This window comes from Vanessa atalanta, chromosome 3 (genome assembly GCF_905147765.1).
Source record: "Vanessa atalanta chromosome 3, ilVanAtal1.2, whole genome shotgun sequence".
In the NCBI taxonomy this organism is placed as follows: Eukaryota; Metazoa; Arthropoda; class Insecta; order Lepidoptera; family Nymphalidae; genus Vanessa; species Vanessa atalanta.
In genome coordinates, this window is record NC_061873.1 from 3,433,537 (window position 1) to 3,451,120 (window position 17,584).

General features: G+C 33.2%; 2 protein-coding genes across 2 annotated transcripts; both read left to right on the forward strand.

Moving 5' to 3' along the window:
• The first annotated feature begins 2,322 nt into the window (after nt 1–2,322).
• Nucleotides 2,323–7,242, forward strand: LOC125077405 (venom serine carboxypeptidase-like). Its single transcript, XM_047689339.1, has 9 exons — nt 2,323–2,470; nt 2,984–3,239; nt 3,559–3,733; nt 4,103–4,215; nt 4,386–4,553; nt 5,042–5,209; nt 5,532–5,791; nt 6,199–6,327; nt 6,961–7,242. The coding sequence occupies exons 1-9, from the start codon at nt 2,442–2,444 to the stop codon at nt 7,148–7,150; spliced, it is 1,488 nt and encodes a 495-aa protein (XP_047545295.1). The 5' UTR covers nt 2,323–2,441; the 3' UTR covers nt 7,151–7,242.
• A 2,289-nt stretch (nt 7,243–9,531) lies between these two features.
• LOC125077342 (transmembrane 9 superfamily member 2) lies at nt 9,532–17,243 on the forward strand. Its single transcript, XM_047689262.1, has 9 exons — nt 9,532–9,856; nt 10,182–10,577; nt 13,138–13,293; nt 13,896–14,234; nt 14,319–14,411; nt 14,520–14,725; nt 14,815–14,974; nt 15,286–15,447; nt 16,114–17,243. The coding sequence occupies exons 1-9, from the start codon at nt 9,731–9,733 to the stop codon at nt 16,453–16,455; spliced, it is 1,980 nt and encodes a 659-aa protein (XP_047545218.1). The 5' UTR covers nt 9,532–9,730; the 3' UTR covers nt 16,456–17,243.
• The last annotated feature ends 341 nt before the right edge of the window (nt 17,244–17,584 follow it).

Sequence of the window (17,584 nt, forward strand, 5' to 3'; positions counted from 1 at the left end):
TTTCAATAAAACACACCACATGTCAAACACTTACACGTTTCATAACATTTAATGATTCACAACTAATGAAACTTAAAATTTAAGACTTTTGTAATTTTATATTTTTATATAATCATTTGTAACAATGTTAAACTAAAAAGATATTTATATAATAAAAATATATATATATATTTTGATAATTTTACACAATGCTTTATAGAAAATAAAGAATTGAAATTAATATTAAATGTTTAATTTTTTATCTATTTTATTATCCTATTCCTCGATATAATACATAATTCTAAATAAATTTTTTATATTATAGGAATAGTATATCATAAGAACAACTGCAGTATTTATAAAACGTTTGGCATTTATAACATAAAATACGCGATGGTATATTTACTTGTAATATGTCAGAACCAACAAAATTTATCCTTAAAATAATACTTGTATGATATTATACAAGACATTGATATTGATGAAACGATTAACATTTTTATTGATACGTATCAACAGACTAATCACTTGAACATTTTTTCTAAATTTTTTATCGAAAGAGTACACATTAACTTTTTTATCAAATCTTGTTAGTAGTTGATATTGAGCATTTGAAGCAAGAAATATCGTTATATATTTGTATATAATATTTAGATAATTACCTTTATGATTGAACGAGATAAGAAATATTAGGAGATACGAATGCTGCTGTTATAACAATTAGTACTCGTAACCAAACGACTGATTAGTTAGAAATATATATTTACTGACGTTGCTTAGGCACCAGCACCACAGTCCGCCATCATATATATTCTTATATTATTAGCAGAGGAAATTAAAAAAACAAACCATGTTTGAACTAGTCATCTATCACACCGGTTTAGAAAACCATTATTGTTAGCGACGTTATTCAATAAATCTCCATTTTGTAAATATTACTATTAGCTAAAACTTGGTAGAAATGTCTCTTATGCTATAGTGACAACATCCGCAAACTTTTGATTTCCGAAAAAATATAATTGGAACGAAAATGTTTTTTTGCCAATATCGCTCTATTATCGATTTAGGAAGTAAGAAAAAATTATGAAAAGATCCTTGAAAGGGTTCTTTTTAAGTTTTCCTATAACGAGCAAGTGCCCGGTAGCCCGGTAGTTACATACATAAATAATACAAATGTATATACTAAATATTAATAACAATATCCATTAATAAAATATCGATAGGAGCAGTTTATTACTACTTAATACATACATAGTACGTATTACAGTTATAGGTAGGTATTACTGAAGAAGATGAAGGATATCTTAACAGAGAAGAAATGTGTTCCAAGTCAAATATTACTTAATTCTAATAAATATATATTTATATATATTAAATGTATTAAATAAACCTATACCAGAACTCCATAGATTTACTCATATTTTTCTATTATATCGAATAATTAGTTACTCACATGAAGATGCTGTTGAATAATGTACAACATTTTTTATTCCGTACATCGATTAGTACAGAACCGTCATCAGAACCTATTATCGTCAAGATGATCGCTGATATCTCGGAAACATTATTTGAATGTAAATTTATGGTCAGAAAAAAACACTAACCGTGGGAATATCTCGTTACGGGCCGAGCAGTCCGAGCACTAACTCGCGGCCGATTACAAACAATTATAAAAACACTCACGTAGCAAGTGTAACGCATCGATGTTTGTTTTACTATCAACATCCTAAATATAGAGCAAATCACATTTTAAGAGCGTGCAAGAATCTATCGCAAATGTCGGGAGCGTGGGAGCCGTTTTATGCTAATCAGGTCATTGGTACCCCATACCTGTTCGATCACTTTATACAGCGTGTTCCTATTTGCCAGGATTCATCTTCGAAAATGATATATAATTTCGATACGAGAATTATTTCAATTTTGTTTGTGATTTTTATTTATTTAATTAAACCGCAGTTTGTATATAAATAATGATTATAGTAGTAACTGATTATCATAAAAGTGATATGTTTAAGTATCACAACGTACATTATAACATTATAGTCATGATATATCTTTTGATAAGATAAAACAGTAGCTCAGGAAAATTAGAAATTTTCTATAGATTCTTAAAATTTGTAGCTAAAACAAATATATACTTACATAAACACATAAAAATAAACTAAATCAACCTTTGAAGAAAACACCAGTAATTAGTATATTTTTTGAATATTGTGATTTTATTACAATATATATATAGAGAAACCACTTAGAAGATTACCTCTAAAATTAATAGCGAATAAATGCGTAAACAAGTTTCGTCGGACACGCTGTACAGGAGATCGAGATAAATCCAAGTTCAAGGCACAAGTATAGAGCGAAAGACGCCGGGTATACAAGGTTCCTGTCGCGAGTACTACGGTTCCATTCCGACGCCATCCCCCAGGAGGAACACTAGTTAGTCATCTCTAGATTAAGCAATCATGTTTCTCAAGTGGCTGATCTTTGCAATGTGAGTACAATTTTTTTTTCGTAGGGTCAAGTGTCAGTTTTGTCAAAGTATATGAAATAGAATGGATACAGTTAATGTTACCTTCGTGTAAGATTTGTGTAGTTAGTGTTAATGTAAGTTTATTTTTTTTCACAAGATATTTTTCAGTTATAATTTAAAAAAAACTGCAATGAGAACATAATTGGAATTCGTGAGAGCCGAGCGCCGTTAAAATCCGTTTAAGATATGCGCCTGCGCCGATCGATCCCGACATTTAGTTATTTATTAGTGTGATTTGATTAAGAATTTAACCTTCCAAATATCAAATTCTAAAGTTTGCAATTATAGCTTACTAATTCTGTGAAAGTTTAAATATTTTTCTCTTTATTTTACAAAGAAGTTACTCGAAATAATTTGATTGGTACTCATTTTCAATACATTTTGTTGTATACCTAGTATTCATGCAATTTTATTAATTTCGGTAATCCTTATTTTATTTTGTGTCAATTACTTAACTCGTGTAACTTTTTTTAGATGTTTACACTATGGCCTGGGCTTGGATCAATATTCCTTGCCAGAATTACCACCCGGGGAAGCACCGGAACCTATAGTGACATTCATGGAAAGAACATACCGTCCTGGTCGAGGCCGAGCAGCTTACGATGCTGGTGACCCTGTACTCCTGACTCCATTGATAGAAGAGAAGAAGATTGAAGAAGCGAGACGCGCTGCGTATGTAGACCCAGAAAATTTGTTGCCCGGTATGGACAGCTACGCAGGTTATTTGACTGTAAGTTTAATTTTTTTTGTTGAGTGATTACTTACTGTTAATATTGGTCACTCATTTGTAATAATAATTAAAATGACCGGAAAGAGTTCTGAATTATGTAATTCAGAACTCTTCCCAGTCATGTCGGATTTGCCATCGTATTCGATTTTTTGCATTACAATATTTCCTGCCCTGACGGCTAATCTCCCTTGAGAACGGCTGCCGTAGCTGAAATCGATCGGGAGGATTTAAAACATATTTTATTTTCCAATATTAAAGATTTTGAATCAGTTTTAAAAATATTTATGCGACTACTAAAATGTATTTTATTTTTGTACAGGTAAACAAGGAATACAATGCAAACCTCTGGTTCTGGTATTTTCCAGTGGCAGATAAATCAGTTGAAGAAACTCCATGGATTATTTGGCTTCAAGGTGGACCAGGAGCATCGTCTCTATATGGCCTCTTTACTGAAATAGGACCTTTTGTTATTACCGAAGATAACCAAATAGAAGGTAGATAACATTTAATAAACACAAATATAAAATGCATCTCTTTGGCATACACTTAAAAAAATTAACGAATTAATTTATTAGAGCACTAAACAAAGTATTCAAAAACAAATAAAAACAAAATCAAAATATTCTTTATTCAAGTAGGCTCTTGAAAGCACTTTTGCATCGTTATGTTACACTGTTAAATTAAATTTAATAGATGCAGGTTGAAGCACCGAAAAGACATGGCAAAAAACTCAGTAGTTACTCTATTAAAGATTTGAAAGACCAACTAGAATAATTTCGTATTTATACAAAAACGAATTTCTTTTTATAAGCGAATTATGAAATTGATATTGACTAAATACATGATTTCATTTTTATTTACAGAAATAAAATATTCATGGGGCAAGAATCATTCGCTTTTATTCATCGACAATCCTGTTGGTACCGGTTTTAGTTTCACTGATGATGATCGCGGTTTCGCAACAAATCAGACAACAGTAAGAACGAAATGCTAATTATTAAAATACATAAAATTAATTACCTAAGCAACTAAGTAACAACTTTTTTAAATGTAACCGTGATGATGAAAAATGTATCTAAATTGATAAGAGCAATAAATGATCTAGGTTGTTTGTCATGTATAATGTTTGATATATGCGTTTTATAGATCGGAGAGAACCTATACATAGCTTTACAACAATTCCTGACTATGTTCCCGGAACTTCGTAAAGCGCCTCTGACCGTCGCGGGAGAGTCGTACGCTGGAAAACACATACCATCACTCGGCGTCCAAATACTTTGGAATAAGGATCATGATGAACCCATTAATTTACAAGTATGAATAGATCTTCATAATATCTAAACCGTAAATAAGTATGTAGATAAGCTTTTCATATTTTTTAACAGGTATGCATATTTACATTAAATAAGAAAGCATCAAAAATTACCTTATGAAGATATCATAGATATCATTCAAAAACAACAATATGCTCTACAATATATACTATACACAAGAAATATATAATTAATATATTTTTATATGGTGGTGGTCATTTAATTTGTGGGAAGGTTTTGTGCAAGCAAGTCTGGGTAGGTACCTACCACTCATCATATCAGTAATCTACCTCCAAACAGCAATATTTAAAATTGTTGGGTTTTGGTTTGTGGAGTGAGTGAACCATTCTAACTACAAGCACTAGGGATGGGTGATTTGAGGAATAATTAATATTTATTAAAGTACCAATGTCTATGGGTAGTGGTGACCAATTAGCATCAGATGGCAAACTTGCCAGACATTTCATTATCCTTGTTTTTCTGTTACAGGGTCTTGCCATAGGAAACGGATTTATAGATCCGTTATCTCTGCAGAGATACAGCTATTTTGTGCGAGAAGCTGGTCTCGTGGACGATAAAGTAGCCAATTTTATGAACCAGCTGGAAACTGCTGTGGTGCAGTTTATAAATTCTGGAGAAATGTTAAAAGCATATGCTGTACGTATATTATTGTATTTCATTTAAATTAGTCAGGAAAACATCCAATTTGGATATACAAAAATGAACAATAACATATATTCGAATTATAAAACTTAGACCCGATGTTATTCCTACGTTTGAAACTATTTGTGTGTAAATATAAATTACGATTAACTGAGACATTAAAACAACAAGTTTTGTAATAGTATTAGCATTAGGCATTCAGAAACTATTTCTAAAATTAAGTTCGCTACTCTTCGACTATTATCGGATTAAATAACATAAAGTATACAATTTTATCAAGAAAACGTGGCTATTTTTGTTTTGTTTCTATTTACAGTACTACAACTATCTACTACAGCTATTCCTTTCGGAATCAAAATTGAATAACTTGTATAATTATCTTCAAGATGACATAAGCTTGGATGGTTCGTACTTAGACTACATTCAAAAAGATGAAGTTAGGCGTGCTCTACATGTGGGAAATACCAATTTCACATCTATTGGAGTCGTGTATAGGAAACTTGTTCCTGACTTTATGGCTAGTGCCAAGCATTGGGTCGAAGAACTGCTGGAAAATTACAAAGTTATGCTTTATAAGTAAGTATACCGATGATTGTAAATTTGAATTTGATCGATATATATCATTATAGTTTCTCCTATGTCTTTTTTCACCATTGTTATTTATTAATTAATTGTTCGTCTGGGCGGTTACCTCGAGACGTGTAATTCAAGAACGAGGCATTTAATATTTCAGATAGCTTGTAAAATATTCCATTTTATAATCATACTTCTTATAGTGAGATTATCTATCGGTAATAGTGACAAATAACTATCAGGTATAACACCTAACATCTGTCTTCCTTAAAAAAAATTAAAAAATATATCTTACAAAATAAGTTCATATAACTAAGTAGTATAACTAAGTAGCTTTAAGTTTTTCGATTAAAATATGAACTCAATTTCTTCCTGGAATATGTAATATAATAATTATTGTCATTTTATAGTGGCCATTTGGACATCATTGTAGCCTACCATCCGTCAGTAAACACTTACGATTCATTGTCATTTTCGGGAACAACAGAATTCAGAACCGCTAAGCGTCGACCGTGGTACCACGACGGAAATTTAGTTGGGTAAGTAAGAAATGTGCCAAAAATATATATCTTATGTGTTTAATCATGGAGAAACATTCGTAAATTTTCACTACGTCATTATAATTACACGCCTGACGAATAGCTTCAACATATTTTTGCAAAGCTTGAATACTTTTACAATATCAGAACCAGAAATTTGACCAAAGTAAATGGATTGATGTGTAGACGTGTATATAATAAAAAAACATAAAGCATACGATCAAGCTGGTTGGTAAAAAGTTACTACAACTATCTACTACAGCCTGAAATAAAATTGCCTGTACCTAAATTTTTAGTTCTATTTAGTAGGTAAATACAATATTTGACAGTCCACTAGAAGGTTATATTAGAGTAAGCTGAAGGCTATGCTGGAGAAGTCTGTAGACATCATCAGTATTAATTACACTATTAATTAATAGTTAAATAAGGCATTAACTCATTTATGATTAAAAAAAAGTTTTTTTTTACGAAAATAAATAGTTTTGACTTTTTAGTTTATTTGTTTCCAATATATAATAAATATTCCAGAAGAAAAACATCTGTTCGATGATATAGTCTATTGTTAGTCTGGCTATTATAAAGTGGGTTTATTAGTTAATACGCTTTTATTTGAAAATCATTTTTTGTCATCAGTTATTTTAAAAACGCCGGCAACCTGACAGAGGTGATGATTCGTGGAGCCGGACATATGGTGCCTGCCGACAAACCGGCCGCTGCTCTTGGTCTCATCTCGGCATTCTCCCGCGGTATCTCACTTCACGAAGACACTGGAGTTCTAGTAGACGTTGAAAAAAACTTGCGAAGTCATCGGCTACCTTTCTAGAAAAACCAGTTAAAAGAAATCTTCTGCAAACGACTATTATTTTTAATTTAGTTAAGTTAATGTCTCTGATTTAGAACTTTGCTTGTAAATACTCTTTGTTAGAATGGGATTTTCATAATAAAATATTTTATTTAATTATTATTTTTTTACAATTTCATTCAGCATCCATTATACAATGACAACGTGACCAATATGATTGAATTTTTTATGTTAATGATCGTATCAATTCCCCGCTTAGGACGTCTACTTAACTGGTTTACATATTTGATTGGCTCGTCGACACAGGTTAATAACATATTTTTTCTTAACGAGGATAATACAGTAAAAGGTCCAAACATAAAGATCATAAAAAAACTGTAGGTAATTCTTTTACAAAGAGGGTTGGTAATTTAGCCAATGCGCCACCATAAGCCACCTTGGGAACTAAGATATTATGTCAAAAATCTATCAAAGTCTAGTATGGCAGGACTTAGTAACATTAAAAATATAAAAATAAATGACAAAACTCTGTTTTTGTCTGAATACTTTTGATTTTCAATGCTATAGCTTTTCCATTCCATATTGGCTAAACTCGTTGATGACATTGAGCTAAATTCTTAATTAGCTGTGCCTGCTATTTCGTCTGCGTGGAATATTGACTTTTTCATTTTTAGGCTAATTATTTTGCAAATAAAGCCTTGTTAGCTTAGATTTATTTGTAAAAATGAAAAAGTCACTATATATATACACCGGGTAGACATGTGACTCCATATCACCTGATGGTATGTGTTAGTCCAAACGCGAAGACGGCCAGTGTGCCAGCGCAGGTCTGGGAGAGAATGAACTGCACCAGTCGCCTTCGCCATGTCGGCTTCATGCCTCGTTTAAAGGAACCCAGGTTATTAGAGGAGGCAAACACGTATTCCATTTTTTAGAATACGGAGACTTATGAAGGAAAAGGGAAGCAGGAATTAGGGAGAATTGTTCCTCAGAGCACTCACCGTAATACAGTCGATAGTAAGTGCTCAGGGCCGCTTTCTCTCGACGCAAACGTAAAGATTGAGGGCGTTTGTGACCTTTACGACACCTATAATGCGGCTCGCACGTCGCTGTAACCGATCTAAAGACTCCATTAAGTGCTTAGCAGAGCCATCCAAAAATTGCAAGCAATATTCAACGCAAAACTGCAACTGCGTTTCGTACAACAAGAGCAGTTACCCCGAGTTTCCGTGAGGCCGTTTTGATAGCCTTGATATAATCCCTTGTATTTAGGTCGCAGCAAACGTCAATTCCCAGTACAGCAATTGTATTTGTGTCACAGAGGTATGGAACAAGGGAAAATGGTGACTTTTTTGTTGTGAAAGCGCATACCCACGTTTTCTTAATTCTTATTAAATTTGACAAAATTATCAGAGTCCCATTTGGAAATGAGTTCTAACGTCCTATCGAGTTCAACAACAAGAACCTTCCGCCTATTCTCAGTTTTCGCTCGTCCTTCTACTGCGCGTCCGTGGTAACCCATATATACTATACTATCATCTTCATACCTATGTATGTTCCCAAAGGTGAGTATATCAATAATATGCATGAGAAAGAGTGTAGGGGAAAACACAGAAGCCTCGGGAACCCGAGGATTTTGAAGCGCAACCATAGACTAAAACGCGAAGTGTACGCTTGTGTAGAAAGTTGGCAATTCAGGTGCAGGGCTGAGCTGACAGACCGTATGACGGCAGCTTGGTGAGGAGACTTCTGTGACAGACTCTGTCGAAAACCTTGGAGATATCGAGGTTGACAGCCAACTATTCTCCACGCTAGTGGATAGCTTCACTCCAGAGGTATGTAACGCTAGAAGATCACCAGTGGTCGAAACCCGTACTGACGATTATTTATTATACTGTGATCTTCTAGGTATTGGATTAGATGGTTGTTTAAGATCCGTTCCATTACCTTAAAAAGTATTGAGGATCACCTCAATACTGTCAAGTTAAACTATCAAGTTATTGACCGATAATTGACCGGGTCAGACCGGTCCACTTTTTTGGGAACCGCTTGCACATTAGCTTCCCTCCAGATCTCGATCTCGATCTCGATCGATCGATAATTTGTTTTAATACTGTTTAAAAATAAATATTTATGCATCTGGGTACATAGTCTGAAATATTGGTTAAGGCATCAATTCTAGATACTCTATGAAGTGTTTTAAGAATAATAATCAACAAAGGAACTAGGTTTCACAAATAAAAAAAATGGCGTCCAAGTGCCAATATTTGGATAGTTTACCTTATATTAGAAATTCTAAATATGAAAATTATACGTAATAATATGTATGTTTTATGTCATTACTTATCTGTTGGTTTTGTCGATTATATTTATTTTAATCTGTCAACTGGTAGTGACTGAGTGGTGACGTTTTCGATATAAGTGCGACAGCGACGGGATAGGCTTAATGCAAATTTCTTAAGAAAAACCGGCTGTATTTTCCGGTATTTGTTTGTGTGATTGGTGATACATGATTATGTGTTTTCCATTTTTATATGTGAATAATTTATGATAGTTTTCGCGTAGAAAATTATACTTATAGACACTGAGTTACAACACACAATGTCTCTAATCTCGTATGTGATTTGCGCTTTACTGCTGTTGACACCTATAAGAGCTTTTTATTTACCGGGATTAGCTCCTGTAAACTATTGCAAAGCTGGTGAAGACAATGGAAAGTCTTGTAAAGTAAGTTTAGATCGTACCTCTCAGCACTATCAACGTTAGCAACGTAATTATCTTTATTTGACTAAACTGCACTGTGGACCACGTTTATTGTAATTAATTAAAACTTCATTAATTTCTTATCTTGATTACATTATTCCAATAAATTACTGCAATTTCTCTTAAATATTGTAGCATAGCAAATAATATTCATTTTCAATTGTCATATTTAGCATAATAATTTGTATCACAATGATGTCATTTTATTCTATAATATGTCGTAAGTCATGCGTATATAATGAAATCATAAACAAATGGAAAATATTAATAATTCATAATTTATTTGCAGAATGAGATTCCCCTGTATGTAAACAGATTGAATACAGAAGAATCTGTAATACCATTTGAATATCACCACTTCGATTTCTGTCTCTCTGATGAGACTCAATCACCAGTTGAGAATCTTGGTCAAGTTGTTTTTGGTGAAAGAATAAGACCGAGTCCATACAAGTTGAACTTTCTCCATGATGAGACCTGTAAAGCAGTATGCACTAAAGTGTACAAAGGCAGCGACCCAGAATCGATTAAGAAGTTGAACCTTCTTAAAATGGGTATGGCACTTTACTACCAACACCATTGGATTCTTGACAACATGCCCGTCACTTGGTGTTACCTTGTCAGTGATGGAGGTAAAACATATTGCAGTACTGGATTCCCCATGGGTTGCCAAGTCAGAAAAGATTTGGTGAGTCTAATATTATTATTATTCTGTCTTAAATTACTATTATAAATTAAAAAATAAGTAAAGTAACAGCTTGTATATAATCTTCTGCTGGGCTAAGGCCTCCACTCCCATTGAGGAGGTTTCTTTAAAATCTCTATTTATAATATAATAGTTGACATAATGTGAATTTATTAAAAACATATATAGGAACTATCATAGGCCATACACTACCTAAAATATTAAATTATACTGTATAATCTCAAACTGAAGATTTAATGGTTATATTTTATGTCAGCTTAAGTCAGACCAAGCAACACTACCTTTTCATGGTCTAAATTTAAACAATGCAGGAAACCTTAATGAGTAAATGTTCATATATCAGCTGGAATTCTGCCATGTTTGTCCATTAATCTACTCTAGAGTAGATTATTGATATAAGTTCAAAACTTATTCCTTAATGGAGAAAAGGCTTTTGCTCAGTAGTGAAGTATTTATGGCATTTTATATTTAAAAAAGTCAAAATATTTAAGAACTAAACAATATTTATGAGAATAAAATTTAATTTAAATTCATTTTGTGTTGTGACTATGACTGGTCTTTCCTAAATATCAAACTCTATGCATATATTAATATTTATTTTTTTAAACTCAAATTAGTCCATATTAAAATGCACTTTACTATAAAGTCAAAGTTAATATGAATCTATGGCTCTGAAAAGTAATAAATCTTGTTAGAAAACTATAGAAGTTTTTGGAGCATATTCCACCAACCTGCTCCAATGCGGGTTGGGGGAATGTACATGTGTTGCAGAATTTCGTTGAAATTAGACACATGCAGGTTTCCTCACAAAGTTTTCCTTCACCGCCGAGCACGAGATGAATTATAAACACAAATTAAACACATGAAAATTCAGTGGTGCTTGCCTGGGTTTAAACCCAAAATCATTATCCTTAGGGTCATCTCAGCTCTATAAAAAATATATAAATATAATATTTAATCCACATACATCTTGAAATACAGACTAATAGTGAAAAAAGTAGTAATGAACTATAATAATGGAAATATTTTTTATCCATTGGATTAGTACTTCTTATGTGAATATATAAAATAAAGAAAAATACTGAATTACCCCTTATAATATTACTGTGATATTAGATGATACTAATAATAAAAAGATGTTATCATTGCTGCAGTACATAATTTATCAATTATGTTTGTGATAATTTTTTTACATGATTTGTGGGAAATAAATTCATTTCCTTTAATCCTATAAATACATAAATCGATTTATACTGCGAAACGTAAGCAATCGTAAATAATCATTTTTAAACTATACCTTAACCATTTGGTTATTCACATTTTGATAGATGGAACTAGGGAATCCAGTATATTTTTATCTTCTATTCAACTATGATCAATATTAAATAGTATCGATTATCGACTTTTTCTGTTTTATTTTAATATAAAAAAACTTGTTTGAATAAGAAGTTCTATGCTTTGTTTTATTATTATTAAATGCAAAACAAATTGATTTAAAAAATTAAATTTTATTTTCCACGTTTTTCTTTAGCAAATAATAGTATAAAAATAAATTATCGACTTGTTTGTAGTATCAATAACCTAGATATGTGGTGGATGAAATAGCAGCAGATTACAGTCACACATATCTCAGACCTTCAGCATTCTAATGCCGATACAATGCAATCGAATTGATAGGCACAATTCAAAGGATATGTAGTCAGAAATAATACGAATCGAACATTTAGAGCTAACAAGATGAACAAGATATTAAAGAATATTAATCGCCTTAATCCTTATTACAGGATACCTGAAAGTGATCACCTTTGAATAATTTAATTTACCTATTCTTATATTTTTGTAATTTGTGCGCAATAAAAACTAAATAAATAAAAATAAATTTTTGGTGTCAACTTGACTACACAAGTAGAACTAACTATATAATAGTAGATTGGGAAAGAGATGTTTTTCCACAATATCAGAGAATCCGAATCGATTATAATAAAATTAGGTTTAATCGATTATAATAAAACAACAAAATATTATTATGTATGCAAGCAGTTATAAATAAGATTAGGCAGTTACCTATTCATTTTATTATATGTTAACGTTAAATTTTACATCATCGTCAACAGAAACTTTCAATCAAGAAAAATATAAAAACGTAAACTAAAAGTATTACAATACTATTAAAGATATATGCAGGTGTTCGTCAATTTAGTGCTTTCTCACTAAAAATACTAATCCGATTAACATAACAATATATACTATTTATTTGGTTTATATAAATATTGCTTTTTAAACTTCTCAATTCGAAACAGTAGTGTTAGAAGTATGCGATATATTTAACAATTATAACCGAAAAATACACGAGACGAGAATAGTTGATAGCTAAATATTTAAAAAACAGAAATAAAATCCTTTACGAAGTCTGGACGATAGTATTTAATGTCGTTATTGCACAGTGGTGTTCACTACAGGTATAAACCCAATGTTTTTTTTTCTATTACAATACGGTATAGATCTTAATTATCATTATTTTATAACATCATAATAATTTTAGGACACATGCACACCCATAGTGAATACAGCATCGAGTCCCTTCGGCACTTACTACTTGTTTAATCATGTGGATCTTGAGATCACCTACCACAGTGGAGGTGAAGAAGAGTGGGGTGTTGGTTTCGGAGATAATGGTGGACGAATCATATCAGCGAAGGTAAGCTGTCTGATGTAAGAAGATATACATAAACGAGGATGTTTATGTATATCTTGTTTTATATACACTTTTGTTCTAATAACAATAATAAGGGGTGGTTACCACGTCGAAACTTTTTATATTTGTTTTTAAACTGCGGTGGCCTATCGAGGATCTTATCAGTAATCACAATTAAAGACAAGCGCATATTTGACGAAGTACAGGTCATTAAATGCTTGCAGAGGTTTGTCACGAGCATCACTTTAGGTGCATAGAGCATGTTCATTATGCGTCACTTTTTTCTATTAAATCGCTCCACCGATGCACGAAAAAGCGCGCACGCTCGTGCGTACGATTCCTTTGTCCTTTTTGATGATCTCGAGGACAGTCTTAATGTTTATATAATTAATCTATATTAATTATATAAACATAGACACACAAACATTATAATAGATTTTGTAAATTGATTAACCGGTAAACATTTCTGTACGCTGCACTTAAACAGAAAAACTTATCGAAGTTGATCGCATAAGGCTCACTTTAGAATATTTTCTCCGATGATAGATGGGTATTATATTCAGCTATGAGAATGCAATGAATTTGATTTTTTTTCTAATCTTCAGGTGAAACCAGCTAGCATTAAACATCGTAACGCAGAGAACCCCGACTGCAACGTCCGCAACAGTCCTCTAGAAATACCCAACACATTAACCAGTAGTGAAACATTCAGCGTAACTTACTCATATCGTGTAACCTACATCAAGAATAATACGATCAAATGGTCATCGAGATGGGACTACATTCTGGAATCCATGCCCCAAACAAATATCCAGTGGTTTTCAATTTTGAACTCACTCGTGATAGTACTTTTCCTCAGCGGCATGGTGGCGATGATTTTGTTGCGGACCCTACACAAAGATATTGCTAGATACAATCAAATGGAATGCGGAGAAGACGCCCAGGTATATTTTAATCGTCAAATATTTGAAATGGTTTCTTGACAATTAAGTATAATAATTACATCTTTTCATCTTTTGATACTTCAGGAGGAATTTGGTTGGAAACTTGTGCACGGAGACGTGTTCCGGCCGCCCCGCCGCGGTATGCTACTGGCTGTGTTCCTCGGATCTGGATCTCAGGTAATTCGGATTATAGAAGAAAAAAAACTCAATAAAATATTATGTCTGCCTAAGTCTTCGAGTCGAAGGAAATGTTTTCGTATCTGTAAAGCGTGCGACGCTCTCCAGGTGTTCGGCATGACGCTGGTGACGCTGGCGTTCGCGTGCCTGGGCTTCCTGTCGCCGGCCAACCGCGGCGCGCTGATGACGTGCGCGCTGGTGGCGTGGGTGCTGCTGGGCGCCGCCGCCGGCTACGTCAGCGCGCGCGTCTACAAGAGCTTCGGCGGCCGGCGCTGGAAGAGCAACATCCTGCTCACCTCCATGGTGTGTCCGGGGTGAGTGCCCGCTGCGTCCCCCTCCCTTGCGGCGCTCCTCACCCCCGGATAAATTATAAAAACGGGACACGTTTTACCATGTATTCTAGAGTGGTGTTCTCGCTGTTCTTCATAATGAATCTGGTGCTGTGGGGCAAGGGCTCGTCGGCTGCGGTACCGTTCTCTACCCTGGTGGCTCTGTTGGCGCTCTGGTTCGGCGTGTCGGTGCCTCTTACGTTTATCGGCGCTTACTTCGGATTTAGGAAGCGGGTATGTTCTTTGAAACGTATTTTTTAATAATAGATTGTATTTGTTTTATATATATATATATATTAATGTATGTATGTGTATGCATTATGTGATGTTTATAATGTTATTATTATTATTAATTGTTTATAAAGATATATTTAAGATATATTGATAACCTGAGTTTGTTTATCCATTTCAAATGGTTATGATTAGTTTCTCAAAGTTATATATCTTGTTAACATTGGAGAATGTGAATTATTGCATATCTAGATAAATAAAACATCTCAAAAGTTGGTAATACTTATGTGCCCATGCCCATGTGTTGTTCACAGATCCTGGAGCACCCGGTGCGCACGAACCAGATCCCGCGGCAGATCCCCGAGCAGTCGCTGTACACGCAGCCCGTGCCCGGCATCGTCATGGGCGGAGTGCTGCCTTTCGGCTGCATCTTCATACAACTGTTCTTCATCCTCAACTCGCTTTGGTCCAGTCAAGTACGTCGTAATATTTATTCCGATTTATTTTTTTATAGTGTATGTACAAGTGTTGATGGTAACATTTTACTTTTTTCTTATCTAAGTTTATCAATAAAGTTATCTTTGTCTATTCCAATCGAAGAAGGAATAAAGATAAATAAGCCATAGATTTACGTGCGCCACGCAATTTACTAATAGCTCAGTTATAATACCACACTATTCCACCAAACTACTTATATGCACTTTAATTTTACTCCCAAAGTCTCATTCAAAACGCCATATTTTGCAAATCTAAAATAATTTTTCAAGCTATATTATAGGTATCAATGAACCAATAATTCGCATCAATTGAATGTCAAATGTTGTTTATTTGACTTATGTTTTGTGGTTAGATTAGACTGTACACATTTAATTTAGAATTACATTCCTAATATGAATTCCTGCAATGCTTAGTATTGTTGTACTCCGGTTAGAGGTCTGAGTAAGCCAGTGTAAAAACAGGCACAAAGAATATAACATCTTAGTTCCCAATGTTGCTGGCGCATTGAATATTTCAGGGATGGTAATTTTTTCTAACAGGATTTTCAACTGTAACTCTGTTTCCATATTATTTCATAATATAACAAATAATCTATAACAGAAATTTTGTCAATGATATTTCTAAATCATTATGTAACATTGCAGATGTACTACATGTTCGGTTTCCTGTTCCTCGTGTTTGTGATCTTGGTGATCACCTGCTCCGAGACCACGATCCTGCTCTGCTATTTCCACCTGTGCGCTGAAGACTACCACTGGTGGTGGCGCGCCTTCCTCAGTTCTGGTTCGACCGCCGGCTACCTATTTATATACTGTTGCCATTACTTTGTGACCAAATTAAACATCGATGACGCCGCTTCGACTTTCCTCTATTTCGGCTACACCTTCATAATGGTCTTTTTGTTCTTCTTACTGACGGGAACAATCGGTTTCATGGCCTGCTTCTGGTTTGTGAGGAAAATATACAGTGTAGTCAAAGTCGATTAAATTTATTTTAGGGATTTAGTATAAGAACGATTATGTTGGTACAGCGGTGATGTTTGTGGAGAAAGTTTGTGGAACTGGCATTTTTGATAATACATTATGTCGCGCCACGTGGACGTGCGTTTTAAAACAACTAGAAATATATATATTAATTTATTAAGTAACAATTACTTTTTCAATCAAGTCAGTCACTAAAAAAAAGTTAATACATTTTTATTTATGATGCTTTATATGAAAAGGGGGTGTTTTTTCATTTATTTTTTTTAATATTTAAGTATTTGTCTATGACAGTTTTTTGACTAACGTTAAGGTGTAAGTTGTCATGGCTTTGAACTATAAAGTATTGCCATGACAGTTGGAGAGACTGCTGTACACAATGTGATTTGTATAAAAATTTCTATCGTATAAAAACTGGTAGTCATACAATCGTTTTAATGTCCATTTATTTTAGTTTTATGCTTAGATTATAGAGTCCTTACGGGAAATTATTCGTAAAAAAGTTTTATTATTATAGCAAATCAAGATAAAAAGTTTTTGTTAGTTAGGAAAAAATATTCAAAACCATTGTAAACTACATTTTAATCGAAAAAAATTGTCAATGATTATTTATGTTCTTGTTGGGAAACATATTTAGTTCCATTGTAAATAAATTACGAGGTGATCTCGAGTTAAATCGATTGTGTTAAATGTGATGCACAATTATTATTTCACTACACAAACTATTGGAAATATGTTTTACATTGTAGGTACTTAAAAAAAAAAAAACAAAGAAATTGGACTTAAATGTGGTTTAAAATCAAACAATAACAACATTTGACATATTTAGCCCAGTCACTAAATTCAAAAAACAAATCACTTGTTTATGGATAATAAAAAAATCTAGTTGATACTTACAATTTTCTATTGATTCTATTATTTCCGCTATTTAACTCCGTATATATCCCAACAAACGATGGTAGCTTTTTTATTAAATCTCAAAGTTAATTCCACTATAAGTAAGCTAAAAAATACCTTTTTCTTGAATATAGTAACTGGGCAATATTCGATAGGTAAAGTGCTACATGCACTGAGTTTAACCATCACAAACGCAACTATGTATAGCTTTGTGTGGATATGGCATATGCAACAATGT

Bases quoted from the DNA above. Each gene is read 5' to 3' on its own strand.
- LOC125077342 (XM_047689262.1), top strand. From the start codon at position 9,731: ATGTCTCTAATCTCGTATGTGATTTGCGCTTTACTGCTGTTGACACCT. The intron at 14,235-14,318 runs GTATATTTTAAT...TTGATACTTCAG, and splicing joins AATGCGGAGAAGACGCCCAG to GAGGAATTTGGTTGGAAACT. The intron at 14,726-14,814 runs GTGAGTGCCCGC...CATGTATTCTAG, and splicing joins ACCTCCATGGTGTGTCCGGG to AGTGGTGTTCTCGCTGTTCT.
- LOC125077405 (XM_047689339.1), top strand. From the start codon at position 2,442: ATGTTTCTCAAGTGGCTGATCTTTGCAAT. The intron at 4,554-5,041 runs GTATGAATAGAT...TTTCTGTTACAG, and splicing joins ATGAACCCATTAATTTACAA to GGTCTTGCCATAGGAAACGG. The intron at 5,210-5,531 runs GTACGTATATTA...TTCTATTTACAG, and splicing joins AAATGTTAAAAGCATATGCT to TACTACAACTATCTACTACA.